We start from the raw sequence: 22,773 nt of genomic DNA on the forward strand, positions 1-22,773 counted from the left end.
ATAAAAAAGGATGAGTTCATGTCCTTTGTACGGACATGGATGCAGCTGGAAACCATCATTCTGAGCAAACTATCACAAGAACAGAAAACCAAACACCATATGTTCTCACTCATAGGTGGGAATTGAACAATGAGAACACTTGGACACAGGAAGGGGAACATCACACACTGGGGCCTGTTGGGGGAGGGATAGCATTAGGAGATATACCTAATGTAAATGACGAGTTAATGGGTGCAGTACACCAACACAGCACATGTATACACATGTAACAAACCTGCACGTTGTACACATGTACCCTAGAACTTAAAGTATAATAAAAAATAAAATAAATAAATAAAAAGAATGTCAATCTCCAGGACACTCACCCAGCAAGATGCATAATGGAAGCAAGCAAATGAACCTAGCCCATATTGCTAACCCAGAGAATCATGAAGAGGTAATACAGTTGTTTTAGGTCACTGATTTTCATAGTAGCTGGTATTGCAACAATGCATAACTAATACAGCATATTATTACTAAATGTTTAAATTTTACTTAAATATAAGCCTAAATAAATGGGTTAGTCCAATTGAGTAGTTGAGTGCTTTCAACCTTTATTTTAAAAGCTCATAATTATTGTAACTTTTTAAAAATCTGAAGTGTTTATGATGTTCTGAGTGTTTTGGAAGAGATAAACAGCGTCAACGTAGATGGTATGGGAAATTGAATTTATACAGAACCTAATTTGTATATTGTACTTTTAATTTATCAATACTGACTATAGCTCCAATTTCTGTCTGCCTTTATAATATCAAATGGCTAAAAGTTAATAAATTCAGGGTTTACCCAGAAGCAATTAATACATTTTACTAAATATACCTTTATACAAAGAACCAAGCCTTAAACCACCATAGACTGTGGTCTATTTTTCTTATCATCTATTTGAAAATATCCTAAAAGAGAAGATCCAATTGCCAAACATGGAGATCAGCACTCTTAAAAGTTTAAAAAGTTCGTCTGTCATGGTAATTTTGCCAAATAATGTTATTAAGAGTAATTTGTGAAATTTACTATTCAAGCTACTATTTAGGTCAAACAATCTAGTAAGCACATTAACATGAAAAACATCCCATTTTTCAGCATCTCAACTGCAATAAACCTTAAAGTATGCCAATCTTCATGCTTTAGGGTATAATTTGGTTACCAGCTGGGGTCAGGAAGAAATTTTCCCCATAGTGTAGTATTGCCAATTACCATAGGTGTAGAGCGAACAAGAGAAAGAGTCAGGGGGTTACTTGGTTCTCTAAAGCATCTGGTACTGGATGCATTCTGAGTGAGAATTCAGGATAAGATGAAACATTCCATTGTCCCTCTATGTCAATTCCAATATTCCTATGAGCTGCCAATATGACACTGCCGCCACAAGGGAGGGATTTTCTACAGAACAGATGTCACTTACAGTATTATGTGGGCTATCTATCTCAACAAATAATTGCTTGGCACTTCTGCCCTATGGCAAGGGTCTGAAAATATGTTAGGGTGAGAACACACCATACAAGCAGATGGGCATAGATAAAAGAAAGAGCAAGAGCATACTGAGCCTGAAATGCATGTGTAAAAGCCAGATGGGAGGGCGGAAGCAAATGTGTTTTTTTTTTTTTTTCTTATCTTTAGTGACTAAAGCCCCAAATCAGGATTTTCCAGCTATTAGTTATTTAGAAGTTCTATTTTAAAATTTCTTTAAATGAGTATGAGTTGCAGGAGGCTCCAATTTATTGAAACAAAGAAACATTGCCTTTTTGGCATAAACTGCAATTCACATTTGAAAATGATTGCATTTTTCTTAAGCCCTGACACTGATAGGAGACTCCCAACACCAATGTCTCCCACTTTCATGCCCCCACCCCAAAAAAAAGAAAAAGGAAAAAACTAGGCTGGGATAAGAGGATGGACACAAAGACTGACAATGAATGACAAAGGACAATTGAGATGGGACTTGCCTGAGAGAGACAGCAAGAGAGGAAAAAAAGTCCTTTTAAAATATCAATAAGAGAATCAAAGAAAGCAAGATCCTTTTTCTGATAAAAGGGGAAAAGTTAATAACAGTGAAGAAAGAGAAGGGAATTGCAATATGCTCCTACTGTAATGGAAGAAAAGAAGATGAAGGTAGAATCAGAAAGTAACAACTTTAAATAAGTTTAACATATATGTTACTTTGACACTTTACACAATCTGTGGATTAAAGTTTTAAAAATATTCAAACTACTTGCCCCAATAGTAAACCTGACTAGCTATTTAAATAATTAGTTGGAAAAAGAAGAGGGGTGTTCTTGTTCACAGGAACCAGCAAAGAAATGTTCACTTTTAAAATACATTGATTGCAGAAAAGACCTTGGGGGCAGTTGGGGCAGGGGGGCAATAATGAAAGCATTGCAAATTATTAAAAGGCATTAAGTTATATCTCAAAATTAGAAAATGCTTGAGGGCATTATTGATACATTTTTATGTCTGAAATGGGATGCAAGTAATAACTGAAAGTTTTCTAGACAAAAATAATTTTGCCATTCAGTAATGTCTGAAAACTGTGATTCAACTGAACATTTGTTCATATGTTGGAGCTGGTTCAAAGACGACTGTTATGGAAAACTCTAACCATTGCTTACTAGTGTCCTTTTCTATGGTCTTTTAATCTTAAGGAACACTGGAGAAATTATTTAATTTTTATCGTAAGATATTAGTCCTATCACATGCTTCTTTGTTTTCAAAGTTTAATAATCCACCCTTAATTATTAATATAGAAAAACAGGATACAAGGTTCTTATGGAGAGTATAACCTCAAATTTTTCTATCTGGCTTCTAGCTATAGTCTAGCTTAGAAAAGTATAATGTGGGAGAAATTACCTAAGAATCAACCATATAATTTATTTACTCTTCCCAGTACTCAAAGCAAAAAAGGTCAGTGGGAGGGTTAAGGATACACCACCCCATTTCAGCAGACTTAGGAGTTGGACTTTATCGGAAAGAAAATGAGAAGCCACTGAAGAACTTTCATTGGTGTGTTTGTTTAGGAAAGGGGTATCATAGTCACATTTAGATGGTGACTAATCTCTGAGGATATGTGGTAGAGAAAGACTGAATAGGAACAAGACTGGACCCAAGGACACCAATGTGGAATATTGTAAGAATACAGAAATAATGATGACAAATAATGATGACCTTGATTAGGGTGGTAGCAGCCACAATAAAGGAAGGAGGATAGATTTGAGAACTCTTCACAAGGCAGATTCAACAGGATTTGGCAATAACAGGGATGAAGGAGAGAGAATGAAAGGATGACCCCAATTTTAAGGCTTGACTAAGTGTATGAATAAGTATTCCAGTTATGAAGTACACAGCACATAAGAATAAGCAAGTTTTTCATTTCCTTTGTGCTTGTGGCGGCATATGGAGAAACTAGCTTATTAATTTAGTTTGGGTCTAATTACTGAATTTGAAGTGGCATCTAGGTAGAAGAAGATGGATACTTGGATGTGTAGCTCAGAGGAGGGCTATAAATGAGACAACTATTTGTAGGTTATTTACATTTACATGTATCAAAGCAGTGTTAGTGGATAAATTTACCTGTGATAGTATGAAAAGTCAAAAACAAAGAAATCCAAAAACAGTTTTAAGGAAAACCAAATATTTGGTAAGCACCTACTGTGCTCTAGTTTCCGGAGCTGCATCTATCAATAAGACAGGCAGGGTCCCTTCTCTCATGCAGTTACATTTTCAGTGAATGAGTCAAACAATTAACCAAGAAACAAAAACAACAACAAAAACCCTACGATAATAGTGCGGTGTTTTCAGAGACTTTTAAAGGTTGTGTAGAAAATAAGACAGCAATGGTAATAATGATTGCCTGGAACTGGCAGAACATTTTCAGGGAGAGGCCGGAAGTAAGACAAGCAAAGGAAAGCCTGAGGGAACATCTGGAGCCCTGGGGAAGCAGAGCCAGAAATGGGAATAGGTCTCCATAAAGACAAAAGCAGGGAAGCTGTGATCACTCAGAGCCAACCAAGACACCAGAAAGGGGAAAGTTTGTCTTCTCTCTGATAAGAGCACTAGAAGATGAAAAGTGATTCTGCCAAAGCTGCTGCTTACACAGGATTCAGAGTAGTCAGAATGGACAAGTCTCAAAAAAGTTGTAGAAAGACAATGACTTGAACTTAAACTCTAGAAAGCTGAAAGGACAGCAGGAATGATGGGTAGCTGTTGAATCTAGTGAGCAAAAATAATAATTAACGAATAACCAAGACATGATATTTCCTTATATTTTGAACTGAATCTCTTAGTTTCTATAGTTAAATATCTATATTAAAATGTAATGTTGAATAGAAATGTATATTATTTCTGTTTTTGTCAATTATCTACATCTGAAATTTTAGCCACAGGGTCAGTTAACACGTAGAGACACCATTATTCATTCAGTGGCAGCTACTAGAAATAATTAGCATCTGTGTCTCCGGACATGCATATTTAAAAGATAATTGAAAATGAGGAGAGCAGTTTGCCACTAAAAATTAGCAAAACAAAGTTATTTGTTGAGTATATATTATTTTAAAAATCTAAAGAAATATTTTTGACCAATGTCATCATGCATTTTCAAATAACTATGGGAAATTTAAAGAGGTCGCTACTAGTTATGACAAACTCCTAAAAGCCTTCAGAAGAGGAGACATACAAGAAAAATTTGAAAATGGACAACAGTCTTTACATTTACAGAGGAAGATTATGAAGTTAAAGGTGGCCAATTTTCTATGTTTCAAGATAAGTAAAAGGAAATTACACTAAAATTACAGGTCAATAATAGTGAAGAAAAGGGAGAACATTAATATTCTAACTTCTGCAGATCCTGCAATTTATTCCCCAAAGGTTGTCTGATTCTCTCTGCTTTATTACCTAAAATCAAGACAGACTCAGAGATGTAGGTATTGATTAATAAGAACCACAGTGCCATACTGCCTTCTACTTGAGGACTCTAAGAGAACAGGTGACTCCCACTCTAATTTCCCTCGGCTTCAGTGAGCCATTTTCCTCCATTAGTAAGCTCTTGGGCTATCAAGCTGTTTCACAGGGTATTAGATGCTGAGTCTCAGCTGTGTAATATATGTTATTCAGACAACACAATGGGCATTATATGACTTCTTTAAGCTTCTTGATTATGGTGTTGATCAAAATGCTTATAAACTTAGCATAAGCATGACTACTATTTCAGTTCCTCCAGTACTCATTATCAGAGAATGCGAGATACTTTTGCTCAAGTCTGAACCATGCATTCCTCACATTTATAACAAAAGGAAACTCTGGGGGAAAATGTCTTCATTCTTATTTGAAAAATATTTTTACAGACAATGCACAGTTGTTTTTACTTTTTCAGCTTTGCAGTTTCTCTAATTTCTATCCCTTTTATCAACTCTATAGGCAGAGGGACTTAAAGTATGTAAAGTATAACGTACAGGCCACTTGACATAATTTTTTAAGCCTGAGTTTCACAAAAAAAAAAAAAAAAAAAAAAACCTAAGGTTTTAAGAGGTCTTTGAAATATGTGACTTCAAAAGGGTGTTCAGCATAAATGTAAATGAGATTTATATCTTGAGGAGATGATCAAATCCTACAGGTTATTTAACAAATTTAAAACACCCAAAGCACAACTAGAAAATGAGATCTAAACATCGAAGACTTAGCTACTGAGGTTGTGATTGAATATTTTTTCCTCCTCGTGTTCCATAAGTTTTACCTCTGTGTCAGGATTAATATCCTCTATATACATCTCTTGGTATTTTTTATATTTTGAATCCCAACTCCATTCCCTGCAGCCCTCCAGCCCTATGGCCCCAGAGAAAAGGAAGGATGAATGCCAATGCTGGAAAAAGGAAGATGTAAGAAGTTTCCAGCAGACCAAGATATCGTATGTTTTCTCCAAAAAAAATTATAGAAAGAGGACAAACAGAGACTGGGAGGCAGATATGAGGGTCCTGATCCCCTATTCTGGCACAAAACCACTAGCACATATGCGATGGAAAGTTTGCAAAAGGACAGAAACTCCAATGTATCCACTATCACTGTTTCAATAAATGTAAATGTTAATAACCTACAAATATTTTTCTCCAGTTTATAGCCTTTCTCTGAGCTACACATTCAAGTATGCAACTGCCTCTACCTAGGGGCCTCTTCAAATTCAATGCAGTCCAACAGAGAAAAGAAAAATACACAGGAGAAGCACCTTAGTGTTAAAGCACTTTAGTATGTCAAAAATGGTGACCTAAACATCCCTGCATGCTCCCAGTGGATGAGAGGCAGCAACCAAAAGAGTCTAGCCTGGGCTCTGTGTTTGAGACACCAGATCTGTTGGCATTGACCGCTGGTGTTGATGCTGCCAGGAAAACCTGCTATGAATCCTGTTAGCCACAGACTCAGCAATGCAAGCCGGCAGGAAGGCCAGTGGCAGGCAGAGAAAGAAGCATCTTGGAGGTAGCCATCCAGGTGAGAGGACATAAGCACATGAAAGCTTTGCTTCACATCCGTGAAAGTCTGAGTGTTTGCCAAAAAGAGACAGATTTAACCTTAAAGTAACCACTTTACACAAAAGGCTTGGAGACATTTAACTGGGAAGTTACATTTTCATTCTAATATCCTCTCCCCAATTAGCAAGCTCCTTTTTCCCATCTCTTTCCACCTTCCATCCCCAAGTAAGATGTACATGTTGATAGAGTGGTGCGGAATTCAAGATGTTGTAGAAAAGAAAAAAGCTACATTTTTCTCATAATTTTCCACCTCTCTACCCCTATCAACAAAATTAAAGTAAGCATTCCAAGAAGGTAGAGCTTCTCACATAGAGTATCTCTATTCACATTCAACATAGAGCTGACATACGATGTTGCTTGGAAACAGTGTCTTATTGATTAAAGAATACCTCTTATTTTAAATACTCCACAAACAGTCTAATTTCACTCTTTAAAATAATTTAATAAACATTTGTTGAAACACATTACAAGGTGTCAATAAGAAGTCTCACAGCATTTAAAAGACACGTATCACAGTGTAAGTCTCTAAGGCTTAGAATCTTTCCAGCAATGTACCTCAATACTTAGTCAAAGTGTGAGCTGACTGATGACTTCACATAGCTTTTTTGGTTTTTTTTTTTTTTTTTTTTTTTGCTTTTTTGAAACAGAGTTTTCCTGTCACCCAGGCTGGAGTGCAGTGGCAAAATCTTGGTTCGTTGCAGCCTCCACCTCCCAGGTTCAAGCGATTATCCTGCCTCAGCCTCCCAAGTAATTGGGGCTACAGGCACATGCTACTACACCCAGCTAATTTTTATAATATTTTTAGTAGAGATGGGGTTTTTGGCCAGACTGGTCTCCAATGTCCGACCTCAAGTCCTTATGTCCACTTGTCTCGGCCTCCCAAAGTGCTGGGATTGCAGGCATGAGCCACCATGCCTGGCCAACTTCAGACAGTTTCCAAGTGGGCAATACCTTCATAAAGTCACTGAAGACAAAAAAAAAAAAAAAAAATCTCGGCTTTTTGAGGCCAGAAATGTAATTCTTATCACATCTCACAGTTTTGAACAAACTCTGAAATGTTGGCACATGCTAATCAAAGGCAAGGTTGACCAAATGCACCCAGGGTGCCTGTCTACATATCACTTTGCAGAGTCTGAAGTCTGTTCATCACGTGTTAACTTTTCTTTTTATTGTATAGGCTGATCCTGTTCCCCATCAGAAACAGGATTTCCTACCTTAGATTTTTTAAATGTTTAAGATTTAGAGACTATATTTGGGTCAAACCAACTTTAACTGTTCAAAACAAAATTGACAGAATTACCTTAATGGACAATATGAGTTCAAAGCTCTCCGTCCTGCAGATGAGATTGAAGAGATCTAATCACCTAGGGTGTTAAATGGTGAAGATTTAACTAAGACAATAAGAGCAGGCATCATAATGACCTGTGTTAATAGTCACAAATTGAGATAACTGCCTGGCTCATGCAATTACTTGGAGGCCATGTCTGTACAACCCCTTTTGCCTCCCAATTCTAATAACAGACAATCCCTTGCCTCTCTCCCTACAGCCATCAAAGCAAACACCTGACTTTTTAAAAAAATGAGCACTTACCATCTTCGTCATAATGACCAGGCCAAGGGCTAGGCATGTGACCCAGCAAATGTTCCCTAGAATAGTTCATTCACACTGGAGCTGAATAATATTACTCATTTTTCTTGATGGCAAGCTGTGAGAATGTGAGCCTGGAGGGACTGAAGCCTATACTGTTTGCTGCAAGGAGGAGCTGGTCTGAGAACAAAGACAATATGCAGAGAGAAGCACAGATGAGACAAAGAGCTGTTCCTTGTGATATTTCAAGTTCTGGCTCTAGTCACCCCTGATATTAGCTCTCTTTCCTGGAAATAGCAGCCAACAAATTCACTCTGTGGCTTCATCTACTTCATACTGGGTTACTCTTACTGAGAATCATCCGCGTTTTCAATAATAAAGCTAGTGAGAAAGTAGCGGAACCCAACAAAGCAGACAAATAAGAACCGCTAGGTCATAGTCAGAAAACAGTAATGCTGGTGCTAGTCATGCAAATTTTGAGATTATTTCTTAAAATGGCTGAACCTCAGTTCAAAATCTGCAAATGGGGCTTCCAGCTACTGAACTAGATTATTGAAGAATTAGAATACTATATGTAAAGTGATTTGCTTGATGCCTGTTCCATAGCACTTGCTTATGAAGTGCTAAAAATGTATTGTTTTGATCATGAGGTTGTGAGGATAATGATGAGGAAGACCCAAAGAAAACAAGGATTATAGAACTCAGAATCTTCTACAACTATTCATTAAAACCCTACTGGCTTAAATATTTTTGAGGACCAAAAAAAAAAAAAACTGCAAGCACTGAAAAGAAAAATGTAATGAAGTTAGAAATAATTATAAACAGAACATACTTATTATTTTAAGAAGAACGGTATTTGAAAGTTCAACTTACAATAAATAAGCATTGTTATTGAAAGTTTACTCAAGGTCAATGAAATAGTCTTATTTTTAAGAAAAATTGTAATATGAAAAATAAAGCAAGTATTATTGACATAGCTGCTTCCTGAAAATGGAGGTGGCAATACTTGTAGGCTCAATTCAAATGTCTCCACAATAACAAAGCCTTCCTTGACATCACCAAAACCATGTATGATACTATACACCACACCAATGGTGCAAAGCTTTTCCTTCATTGAACTTATTTATTTCCCATTCTGCACTAAAACCCTCATAGCAAGGCCTCTTTTTTCATATCTGTACCTTTAAAATGTAGCTCAATAACTTGGTCAAAAGCAGGTGCTCAAAATATAGTGTTAAAATTAGACTCAATTTCAGATGTACACTGAGAGTGTGAGACATGGGTTCCAATCTTGCTCCTGCCACTTACTAGATGTGCTACCTTGAATAATCCTTGATATAGGATTATATCCTCATAGCGTTTGCTTTCAAAGTTACCTACACTAACTTCCTAACCCAGTACAAAAATTCCATCTCAATGCATTTTCTCCCTATACACACTGTGATAGATCCTCTACAAAACGTAATCTTCAGTCAAACTTCATAACGAGCTTTTGGCATAACTATTATCTTTCACATTGAATAAGTCAACAAAGCAATGCTTTATAAGGCCCACTATCAGACAGCCAGCAATGCAGACTCAGAATTCTAACTTTAAAAAACAGTCCTTCCTACACACTACACCACTTCTCTGTGCCTTAAAAGTCTTGGAGTGTTTTTAAAATTTTTATCTCTATTAATAATCTTCATTATGGCATACTACAATGATTGATTCAAATAGCCAAATGAGATGATATAAAACTTTCTTGTAAAGTATAAAGTGCTCCAAAATATCAAGTAGTAGTAGTATCATGACAATGATGTAGATGATAATGATAATAACAGGAAAGGGAAAACTATGTACTTTGGGTGCTTTGTTGCATTAATATTTCCATGCTGTTAAATGGGTCAGTTACTGTAAATTGTAGCTATTTACTGAGAATTGGGAGGAAGCCCTGGATTTTTATTCTTTTTTTCCTTCAGTTTTTCAAGTACAATTAAAATGTACAGATTTTCAGAGGTAGTTACTATGCTTACTTAGAAATTATGGCTATATATGTATACAGATACATACCTTGGTAAAGAATGGTAATTGACTTGAATAAATTTGTGGTCTTGCTGGGACAAGTCTATGCAACATTGGTTTGTATGAAAACTGCATGTGGAACTCTGTTCTCTGGGCACTGACTTCCTGGCTGATTTGAAGTCTTCTCTCCTTTTCTCCTAATTGTTCTTTCAGCTGAAATTGAAGTCCAGTTAAAGCTTGTAACATATTTCTCTTCTTTTCTTCTCACTATTAGTGGATTTGGCAAAAAGGAGCACTGCAAAACACATACAAAATAATATTTTGTCACCTGCGACTACATATTATAAAATAAATTTAGTAAATGATAAGGGAAGTATTTGAAATAGAAAACAAACTTATTCTTTAATGGTTATGGTTCACCCATAAAGAGGTAATTCTTAATGTTCAAGTTTAAAAAAAAAAAAGATGAGAAGAAACAGTTGGCATTCAGCTAACAATTGTGTTTGGAGATTTGTGCCTGACTTTGTTATTCTGAGCAAAGCCAGGTACCAGTCTCTTGGGATTATGTACAAAGGCAAGAAAAAAAGTGGACATGTACAAACCTCAAAGGTGACTGCTGGGTTAATAAAACAGTCTGTTTTCTGTTCACCCACTCTTGCTCTCAGTGTGCAAGTATATTAAAATATGTCAAAAGGAAAACCATTCGCTGTGCAAAAATAATTCAACTACAACTCACAATTTCCAGCTGGTGGAGTGCCTTAGTGTATTTAAGTGCACTAACAAGTGACCCGTACATCTACCCAGATGAAAGTTGTATCCTCATTAAATGAGAAACAAAAAACAAAATAGGAACAACTGTCACACAGAAAAACAGACCACAATAGATACCGCATTTCCCACACTCAATTTCTGGCTTGAGCTATGGCAGACTGAACAACAGTGCTGCCCTGGAAGTAACCTCTTAAAAGGGACCGAAAGTAAAACAAGAAAGCTGCAAGGTGACCTAAATGTCTTGCTAATGGTCATCCAAATTCTCATTCAGAGTATCTGGGAAAACATCGTTTTCTTCTGGGCCCTAAAAACTCCCATTACGTAAGACATTACGTAATAACAGTAATGTGAAGTAACTGGAATAAACAGACCCAACACCCAAGGAATTTAGAATTAATGTGGTAAGTTATATTTTTAAATAACTCTGTTAGATAACCTCTGGTTTTAGCATTTATAAGATATCATACCAACCTTTTATTTTCTGATTTTCTCTAGGGAACTAAATCATTGATAGGACTCTGAAAAGAAAAAAAAAGGAGAGAAGTTACTATTTTTTAACTTTAATAATACTGTTCTTATTTGATTCATACATTGTACATTATTATAAGGCAAAAACATATGTCAGATGTTCAATGTGATAAGTTGCATCTTATACACAACAGGACATACAATAGGAGCGTGTGTCTCCAAAAGGCAGATAGACAATATATGGAATAATAAGGGAACACTACTTGAGAGCAAATAACTGATTACAAAAGTATGGTACTAACAATTATTTCAAAGTAGGGTAAGATGTTCCACTTGTATACAGGCAACACCTCTGTTAAAATATTTTCATAGCAATTAGCACATGCTAATTTCCTGTTTACTATTCCCTCCCCTCAACTAGAATATAAGCTCCTCAGGGTAAAATTTATTATACATTATTTCTTATATCATTAGAACTAGTACAGTCTCTGGCACACAATACAAACTCCAAAATTATTAATTGGTTGTTTGGCTAACTGATTAATTATAGCTGTACACATGACGATTGGTGCCCAATATTGAATTGTCAACCTCCTACTGGAAAACAGTAGAGGAACTGGAAAGGGAAGATGTTTCTAGAAAGAGACTAATGTTTTCTATGACAAACTGTAGCCCAGGAGCAATGGATATATGTTTGGAAAAAAAGAACCACACAGTTCTAAATTATGTTTTAAACTAGAATATATAAAACAACCATTAAAATGAAATTGAAGCCCAATAGAAGAATGTAGGTAATAAGGGATCAGCAAAACAATCTAAATAAATTAAAATGTCTAGGCCCAGACTAATTATGTGAGCTTGGAAACAAGAAAAGTGTTTGAGGAACCAAAGTTAATGATAAGAAAAACTTATTAAAAATAGGAAAAGATAGATTTTTAAAACCAAGAGCTAGTAGCTTGATTTTTAGGCCTCATGAAATTCTAAAGCATATTGATTATTAAACAGCTTGTCTATGAATTCATGAAAAATAAAGTGGAATTCACTAGGAGATAGGGAGCTGGAGTCAAGAGAGTATTGCATGAAGACAAAAGTCCATAGTTCATATTCTGAATGTGTGCTTCCTCTTACTTTAGTGATTTTTCCTTTTCCCATAGTTAAACTACGTCCCCCCCGCCCCGCCCCCGGCCCACTGCTACAATAAGTCCTAACTCCTAGTACCTGTAAATATGATCTTATTTGGAAATAAGGGTCTTTGCAAATGTAATTAAGGTACACATTAAGAAGAAGTTATATTAGAGTAGGGTGGGCCCTTAATTCAATATAACTGATGTTACAGAAAGAGGGGAAGAGACACAGAGAACATGGACAGAGAAAGAACTCAATGTGATGAAGAAAGCAAATTAGAATTGTGCTAGGAGGCAAGCTTGGAATTCTCCCTCTAAGCCCTCAAGAAGGAACCACTCCTGCTGACAGCTTGATGTGAGAATTCTGTTCTCCAGAACTGTGAAAGAATAAATTTCTGTTGTCTTCAGCCATCCAGTTTGTGGTCATTTTTTTATGACAGCCCTAGGAAATGAGTACACCATCCTATAAAAAGGAGTTAGTGATGTATCTTCCCCAGGTGATTGTCGGGAGGATTAGAATACAGCATAAGTAAATATTAATTTCAGCAAAGCTTTTTACTAAGATTCTTATAATGCATTCACTGATAAAATAAATCTATGTGAGCTCAATTATTAGTTAGGTTCAAATTTGCTAAAATTGCCATTCCCAAAGACAGCTGATTAATAATTCAACATAAACTTAATCTTTCCCAAAATATTCACTTATAGATATACTGAAAATAACTCTCAGGTCTCAGATTTCTATCTTTTAAGGCCTTTTATAGACAAACAGACACAAGTTTTGGAAAGTCACCTGAAGTAATAATGTTAATGATGGACACAGAACCTTTCGTTCATCATTAGTTGTCCAACATATTTACAGGACTTAGAGAAGTACATAGAATGGATGCTATCCAAATAAGGGAGAAAAAAGTAAGTTGGGAAAAATAAAAGTAACCCACTTAAAAATAAAATTCTTGTTATCTTAATAAATTTATTATCCTAACAATATAATTTATTAACCATTATTAGTAGTAATTTAATACTTTAAACATCAAACAGTGCTTGACACAAAGTAGATACTCAATAAATTACTGTCATTATGAATAGTATGATAAGCTAGAATGATGGACCAGACCCACTTCAGCGAAAAACACACAGTATTTAATTTGGGCTCAAAATTTAAATGGCTGTAAGGTAGAAACTATCCAGGCTCATCATTAATTCATAGGAAATAGATTTGGAGATTTCAATTGATCAAAGTTTCAGTGAATGCATCCAAACAGTGTTTTGTGAGACCTCTAAAACAAAAATAAAACAAAATAAACAACAAATGTGAGAATTTAGGATAAATCAGTAGATGTACATAAGCCCGTGACAATTTGCAAAGGGCAAGCATAAGGGAGGTTGTTTTTCTAAAAGCAGCAATTCTCCTCTGTAAATGTGAGAGATGTTCTGGATGCTGTGGGGGTGAAGTTCCAAGGGAGATAGAGAGTTTCTGCACACTCCCATCCCACACTTCCAGAAGATGAAGAGATGTAGGTCCCCACGGCATGCGAATCTGAGGAAGCAGATCTCTTGGTGAAAGACCTTTCTTCTGCCACCTAGAAACGACTGACGCTTCACAAAAGCAGCATCCAGGAAATGCAACAGCAGTAAAAATTATGAGAGGCTCCCTCAGTTGAAACTGAAGAATGCAAAGAAGGATGACAGAAATGTGAAGGGCTCAAAGAAAGACATCAGCTAGGAAGGGACATTGAAACATCTCACTCTCAGAGAACCAAAGGAGACCCCCCACACCCCCTGTAATGAGGAGGGAGGACATTTGACAGAGAATAAAGACAAAGATATCAGAAGAGAAAAATTTCCCCACACACTGACTGTCACGAACATCAGGGATAGCCAAGAAAAGTAAGGCGGATCTAATGTCAGTAGTGTGGTCCTTTGTTAATTAAACCTCCCTTTTTAAAAGCTGTTAAAGAGTATCACATGTGATGTGGAACCTTCCGGATGTAAGATGTATTTTTCTATATATTGACTAGGAACATGCAGCCTATAATATTCATCACAGAAGTAATTTGGGCTCTTCAGACCTCAGTTATTTCTAATGCAAGGTTTCAGACAGTTTTGGATACAAACTACACTCTCTTCCTGTGGCTGCTTTTAAACAAATTTACCAAAAATTTTGTGGCTTCAAACAACACACATTTTTTGTTCTTATAGTTCTGTAGTAGAGAAGTCTGAAAGTAGTTTCCCTAAACTAAAGTCAAGATGTCAGCAGGATAGAGTGACTTTTTTTAGGAGGATTTAGGGGATAATCCATTTTCTTGCTTTTTTCAGATTCTAGAAGCTGCCTATATTCCCTGGCTTGTGGCCCCTTCCTCCATCTTTGAAGTGTGGCACTCCAACCTCTGGTTCCATGGTAACATATCCTTCTCTTTTACTCTGATGTCTGCATCCCTCTTATAAGGACTGTGTGATTGCTTGGGTTCACCAAAGATAACCCCATAAAAAATCTCCCCACCTCAACATCCTTAACTTAATCACATATGCAAGTTTCTTTTGCCATATATAGTAACATCCACGAGTTCCAGGGATTAGGACATGGACATATCTGGGGGTTCATTATTCAGCATACCACATCCACTTAAAAAAGAAACATTATAGGGAGAGAATATAGTATAGAGTGAAAGCATAAACCAGCTTCTTGCTTCACAGACACTTAGAGTGTTTTTTACATGCCAGATGCTTTTATAAGTGCTTAACAAATATTAGTTCATTATTACTCTATACAGTCCTAGGGCATAGGGATAATTATAATTTCCCATTTTTCTGAAGAGAAAGCTGAAGTACAGAAAGGATAAGTTATTTGTATATGGCTTTGTGGTTATTTAGAGCTGGTATGAATCCAAATCATGCCTCTTAACTAGGTGACCTTGACACAGTATTTCCACTAGAAAGAACATATTTTACATGGTTGGTGTGAGGGTTTAAATCAAATAGTGTATATAAAGTGTTTATCACAGTTCCTGGGTCAAAATTTACTCATTACATGGTAGATAGTAAAATAACTATGTTAGAGACATTGACCAAAGAAATGGAAAAGAAGAATAAAAATGGTTAGGGAACTAGAAACATTATCATCTTAAAAATGGTAGTTTAGCTTGGAGAAGAAAAGAATTATATGGGGGACATGATAGCTGTCTTGAAATATGTGATGAACTTTCATGTGAAGGAGAAATAGATTTATTTTAATGTTACCCCATAAAACCAAACTAAAACCTAAGGGTGGAAATTACATGATGATAAAATCTGGCTCAAAAAAAAAAAAAAAGGAAATATCCAATAATTAGAGTGTTACATGAATGAAAAAGGCTGCCCCAGAGTTTTGTAAGCTTTCAGTAAGTTGAAATGTTCAAGCACAAGCTAAATGACTCTCTGTAGTATATAAAATATAGAAAGGTTTTCAACAATGAGAGGAATATTAAAATACATTCATGCATTTATTCAGCAAACATTTACTGACCATCTTCAGCGCACAGTGTCTGTAAGGCCCCTTACAACTCTAAAAATAATAGAATCTACTATTCTATGAATGAGCAAATAAGAGCATATGTCCCCAAAATGTACAGAATTTCAGGCTGATTCTCATTGAAGGGTCTACTGATTCTTTCAGTCAGGTTCACTAGTTTGTCTGGTATCATCTTTAATAAGCTTTATTTTCACAGTCACTTATCACTAGTCACAGGAAGACTTTTTCTATAGCAAAGAATCAGTTCTTAGTGGGAAACTCACTCATTTTTATATTTCTGAGAAAAGAGACTTTTCTCTAAAGGAAAGAATTTTATTTCACAATCGTTGCTTTTTTCTTTCAGTCTATGCAAACAAATGCAATAACATCTTTTAACCAAGAAATAAAGAGAAAAAGAGGATTCCTCTCATTTAATGTGAGCATTTGCCATCCTTGAAAGAATCCAACAAAAATAAACCACTCTGTTGGACCCACAAATAAATTAATTATGGTGGAAACCTATTGAGTCTGATTTGTCCTGGGAGTTATTAAGGGGTTACCTACCTACTTCTCATTTAATCTGCTTGACTAAATAAGATTGCTTTGCCGGGGAATTACCTGAATTACACACATAATCCAAGAAAGTCTCCAATTAATGACCAAAATGTCCCCAGTGTCGATACCATCCATACAACATTTTACCACACAGCAGTTGATGGCATGTATTACACAGCTGTTAGTATGTGTCAGAATTAACCAGCCAATACGATAGACCTCTATGTGATTTTTGCTGCTTACAATACTTTCTTAGCAGAAGATACAGAATAGGAATACTAATAACCCAAATACAAGTTGACTTTAATGAGCTCTTACCATGTCATGGTATCATCATAGGCAATTCTTTCAATGGCCATGCCAAGCAGGAACCCCTCTTATCCTATCTAAAGAATGTGATGGAGCCAACATTAAAACTAACAGGGATGTGGAGTTCTTGAACTGTTATTGACTGATAAACCACTTCCACAGTCTTTAACACTTTCCCTAACAAAGACAAATACATTAGAAGAAATATTGAAAAGTAATTACAAATCTGTATTTTGATATCTTTTACAGAAATAAACAGTGTGCCAAGGATTAGAACCTAGTTCTCTAGATACCTATGTTCCAAATAGCTACTGATTAAGTTAAATGTAAAAAGCATTCTCAGCCCTGTGGGCTAGCCACATCACTGAGTTATTAAATATCATGCAAGAGTCTGTATAGGCAAGAATCCTGCTTTAAAATACAGTAAATTTCCTTCTCTTTCCTTTCAAAATGCCCCAAGGCACTCGTGTACATTGTGGACACCACTGGTCTGAAAATTCTCAGTTGAGGGAAAAAGAAATCCAAAATCCTTGAATTTATAAGACCACTAAAAGCATCTAAAATGATAACTATTTTGCCCCTTTAACACCAAAAGATCAACTGATTTTTTATTTTTCCCTTGGAGTTGACCTTTATTTAACCCATGGCATGCCAAAGTTATGGCCTGAAGCAATTTTTTCAGTGACTGCCTTGACTTGGGACAAGAATAGACATTTTACTCACCCTGTCTCTGAATCATCATTCCTTATCACTACTGATGGTCAGTCTAACAAAGAAAAACATTTTTCAACGTTTAGAAAACACTAAAACTTTCTGTTGAATTATTTATTTCCTCCATTTCAAATACGTTCAGACCTGCAAAATGTTTGCAAATTCTAAAATTATCAAATTTTTTCTCAAAGTTTTTTATTAAGCTCTTCAATAAAACGTTTGTATTCAGTTATGTATAAAAAATAATGAGCTCATTGTGCCTACATCGTAAAAAGCTAAAAACCATTTCTTTTGATCAATTGACTACCTGCTGGCATCTTTTCCTAATGGGGAAATTAATTTTAAGGCTTTGTGGTACCTCTTTTGCCCCCTATATAAGTCCTGCACTTATATACAATTGTTCAGGGCACTCTCACTATTTTGAATGTAATAAATGAGGTATATCTAAAGAATTTAGACATGATTAGTAGCGTCTAACACTTTTTCTCTAACAAAAACAAATTCAATAGTTGCATATTATGAAAGATTACAATACTAAAGAAAAAAGTGCAAAGATACAGTCGGAGGTATTTAATTTAGAGATTAAGAATTTATGGCTATAAGTGCTGGGAGGCACATCTGTGAGTTATCCAAGGGAGAATACAGATTCTCTGGAAGTTTATAATGACACAAATAGCTATATTTCTGGACTGGCATAAATGGGATCCTGGTTATGGGAAGGCAGCATAATAAAATAGCTATCTGTGTCGAAAAGTCTAGCTCAAGGATTTCTACAAAAAACTTTCAATGACAACAGTATTTATATGAACATAATTTAATATTAACACAAGCATTTTATTGTGGATCATCTTTACCTGGTTTTATTTCCTGAGCAGCATTATCTTTAGAAAGTCAATGAAAAATGAATCAATATCTACCATACATTGAGCACTTTGCTAAGCATTTAATTTTTATATCCTTTAATAAATCTATTTATTAATGCTTCCCATTTTTACCAAATAGAGGAGCTGAAACTCAACAATCCTAAGTAATTTGCTCCATGCTACACATTTAAGAAGTGGTATATTTAACCCAGATACGTTTGACTTGAAAACAAATACCCCTAAACTCTACATTATACAGAAAAATAGTATTAGCAATAATTGGGAAAAACATGGATCCAGCCAATGCAATAGGTCCGGAAAGATAAATATGAATTAAAATTAATTTTAAAATACACGATTATTAATTGTAAATGACAGAAATAACTACATAGAAAATCTATGAGAAACAACAAGAAAAATGAAATGAGAGCTTAAACACAATAAATTCAATGAATTAACCAAACCATACGTACAACACTTTGAATATATGTTAAATACACTTTAAAAGAGTGAATTTTATTGTATGTAAATTGCATGTCATTAAAAAGTTACAGAAAATGATTACACTAGCCGGTTAATGTGGGGAGAAATGGAATGGAAATGAGAACTGTTCACCGATAGTATGAATGTAAAAATTGGGACAATTTTTCTAGAGGGTAGTTAAATTTTATTTATCAAAATCCAATTATTATATTTTTTAAATCTAAAGAATTAATCAGAGATGTGGCATTAGGCTTATATACAATAACATTTATCATAGTCTTGTTTGAAATAGGTCTCCCAAAAGGAATTTAAACAGTGGAAACTATATAAATCCAGGAATCTCTAAATATAGCTTGATACATCCATATAAAGTCATGGTTCAGAATAGTTAATTACATTGGAAATGCTTACAATGTTAAGTAAAACAGACAAGATACAAAAAAGAAAAAAAGAATCTAAAGGTTAAAAAGAAATTTGAGCTGCAATGAATGTTATGAGAGAAGAGGATTTTTTTGCAAAAATATATTCAGTAAGATAAAGGAAGCTGATGCAAAGGTGCACCTGGGTCTAGGAATGAATTCTTACATTTGTTGGTGGAGAATATGCTGTGACTGCTATAACAGAGAGTCGAATGCTTTCTAGCTTGTTCTGTGTTTGTAGAAGCCCCGTGTTTCAGAGAAGAAGATGTGTTGCTATTCCATATCACTTTTTCTTGGATAACCAAGACTTCTCCCTCCATGGAACCTTTGCAAAACCTCCTTTCTCTCCATGGAATTTTCTTTTCCTAGATTTTGACTTGGATGGCTCCTGATGCACATTCCACATTCACGTCTTCACTGAAAAGTCACTAGTTCAGTCAGGCTTTCTCTGCCCATTCATAGCAGCATGGCATCACCTGGGAATTTGTTGGAAAGACAGAATTTCATGCTCCACCCAAGATTTACTGAATTTGAATCTGCATTTTAACAACATCCCCAGATGATTCTCATGCACACTAAAATTTGAGAAGCACTGTCCTTACAGTCTGTGATGAGACTGCATGCCAATTCCCTGCATCATTTTCTCCATAGTGCTTATGCATATCTAAAGTCGTTTATTTTCTTTCTTAAATGTAGTTTCATTAGCATAGAATTTGTCTTTTGCCTGTATTCACAGTTCCTAAATAGTGCTTAATGTACTGCTGGGGCCCAGTGAACATTTGTTGAATGAAATCACAGAATAGGGAGAGGCATAGTTCAGTAATTTTGATTGAAGAAATGCCATTTTATATCTTCACTATCTAAATAACTCTGTCTCTGGGGCCTCGACTATTGATTAAAGCGATGGGAGCTAATAAATTGTGTTCCAGCCCGATGCATCATGTGCCTGTAATATTTACTGGTTCTATAAAAAACACTAGCTAATAACTTTCCGAAGGATAACCAGTATTATTATATGTAAAAATAAAAGTAGGTTGCTCAAAAAGTTAAACAGAGAATTGCCATGTGACTCAGCAATTGATTTTCTAGGTATATGCCCAAGAGAATGTTCAAACTAATCATACATACAAATGTTCACAGCAGGATCATTCATTAGAGCCAAAACAGTAAAAACAACCCCAAATGTTTATCAATGAATGAAGAAATCTGCAAAATGAGGTATATACCCTCAGTGGAATATTATTCATCCATAAAAAGGAATAAAATATCATTAATGTCACAACATAAATGAACCTTGAATATATTACATTAAGTAAAAGAAGCCAGATACAAAAAGCTGCATGTTGCCACATATTGCAAAAGCCACATACATGAAATGTCCAGAATAGGCAAATTCATAGAAACAAAAAGCCAATTAGTGGTTGTCAGAAGCTGGAAGGAGGGAGAAATGGAGAGTACCTGCTAATGGACACAGAGTTTCTCTCTGGGGTGATGAAAATATTCTGCAATTAGATAGTGATGATGGTTGACATCATTGTGAATGTACTGGAAGTCCTTAAATTGTACACTTTAAAATGGTTAAGATGGTGAATTTTAGATTATGTGAATTTCACTTCAACTAAAAATAAATATATAAAAGCAAATTACTATTTTAAGACATAGTGGTATTAAAATATATTGACTTGCTATCCAGAAATTTTGTTTTACAGACTCACTATTTCAGAGGTCAGGGTTTCAAATGATTAATATTATGTGATGATTATCTTTTTCAGATAGAGATAAGACAGGGAAATAAGGTAAAAGAAATGAGTCTGGGATTTGCCTAAGCCAGGACTCAAATTCCTTTGATCCTTGGCTACAAGCCCTGATTGGTCCAAAAGGTCAAATGGAAAGGAAAAAGCAGTCAAGAATAAATCAGTAAAATAAAAAATTCATTAAAATGTAGCTATTGGGAGGAAAGGAAATAACCTTCCTTTCCTCTACTAAAGAGTGAATTGACAACCTAATTTTTCGAACAGGTAACAAATGTATAGCTGCAGCTAGGTGCCCAGACGTTCTTCTCTACAGGGAAATGTTGGAAATAAATGAAGGAGGAGTCTTCAGACTTACTGAAGCCACTGAAATTGTAATTGTTGTTACAATTGCAAGAGTTTATTAAAGATCATCAGGAAACTTGGCATTAAAAAAGTGTTTGGATAGATAAGACCCCTGTTTGCACTTTAAGCCTTTACTGTTAATTACATGTTACTGTAATTAAGCACTTCAAAAGTGACTTTTATGAACTGTGCTATTATTTCATTTAATAAGAACTTGTTATAAAGTCACAGGTTAACAAAAGTTCATTAATAAGTTGAATGTTTGGAACTCAGAAAGCATTTTCCTATGGAGCAATGTTAGCCATGGTGGTTAGGTTTCTACATAAGTGGGGTCTAAGGAATCAGGTAAGCCATACACACCTGCTCCCACAACACTAAACAGAACACTACACGTTTTAAAAGATTTCTATGGATTTATGCCATTCTCCTGCCTCAGCCTCCTGAGTAGCTGGGACTACAGGCGCCCGCCACCTCGCCCGGCTAGTTTTTTGTATTTTTTAGTAGAGACGGGGTTTCACCGTGTTAGCCAGGATGGTCTCGATCTCCTGACCTCGTGATCTGCCCATCTCGGCCTCCCCTGAGATCCGGCCACTGCACTCCAGCCTGGGCAACAGAGCGAGACTCCGTCTCAAAAAAAAAAAAAAAAAAAAAAGATTTCTATGGAAACATGCATTCAGCATTCTGGAACCAAGACATCTCTTCCCTCCACTGCATTAGTGATGCTTGCTCATTCATTCATCACTGAATTGCTCATTCAACAAGCATCAGCAGTGCCTGCTATGTACCAGGCCTTTTAGCAAGTTGTATTCCTTTTTATCTGCCAGGTAGCAGGCTTTCTTTAATTTGGAGGAACTAACTATCAGCTTAGCATATGAACTCCAGCATAATGAGAAGCAGAAGATGAGGCTCTAGGGCAAGTAGAAGCAATGAAGGTTGAGGACGACTGGAACAAGGTGATGGCAAGTGAATGATCCTTTAACCCAGCTGCCTATGCCCCTTTCCCCCACTTTCCTCATTGTGGCCAACACTGGTGTCAATGTGGAAACCTCTAGTGGATGACACCAATAAGTGTAAGCTATGTAATAGATGCCCTTTCCTACTTCATTCTCCCTTAGAGCAGTGCCCGGGACTGGGAAATACCAAGGAGCCAAACAAGCGTGAGAATGGAGATTTACATTTTTTAACCAATTCCCCCATCTTACTTGAGAGTACAAATGAAAAAGAAAAAATAGAGAAAGGAAAACATTAATGAACATATATCCATAGTATGAATGTTATATATCAAGGATTGTGTGAAACAAAAACAAGCAATTGCTGAACTCACATTTTTTTAAAAAAACTACAAGT

The 22,773-nt window shown here is 35.7% G+C and overlaps 1 protein-coding gene across 5 annotated transcripts in view; it reads right to left on the minus strand.

Annotated features, from left to right (window-relative positions):
* TFEC (transcription factor EC) overlaps positions 1–22,773 on the minus strand; it is a 211,717-nt gene that overhangs the window by 153,850 nt on the left and 35,094 nt on the right. For 4 of the 5 annotated variants that reach the window (XM_023228223.1, XM_023228220.1, XM_023228218.1 and 1 more), the window contains 2 exons: positions 11,380–11,426; positions 10,186–10,432 (listed from right to left, as the gene is read on the minus strand). In XM_023228223.1, the coding sequence (XP_023083991.1) occupies positions 10,186–10,383 (198 nt within the window). In that variant the 5' untranslated portion in view covers positions 10,384–10,432; positions 11,380–11,426. Of the gene's footprint in view, positions 1–10,185; positions 10,433–11,379; positions 11,427–19,496; positions 19,807–22,773 lie in introns of all 5 variants that reach the window. The other variant, XM_023228219.1, reaches the window with a different exon arrangement.

The sequence above is a fragment of the Piliocolobus tephrosceles genome, chromosome 8, assembly GCF_002776525.5.
Source record: "Piliocolobus tephrosceles isolate RC106 chromosome 8, ASM277652v3, whole genome shotgun sequence".
In the NCBI taxonomy this organism is placed as follows: Eukaryota; Metazoa; Chordata; class Mammalia; order Primates; family Cercopithecidae; genus Piliocolobus; species Piliocolobus tephrosceles.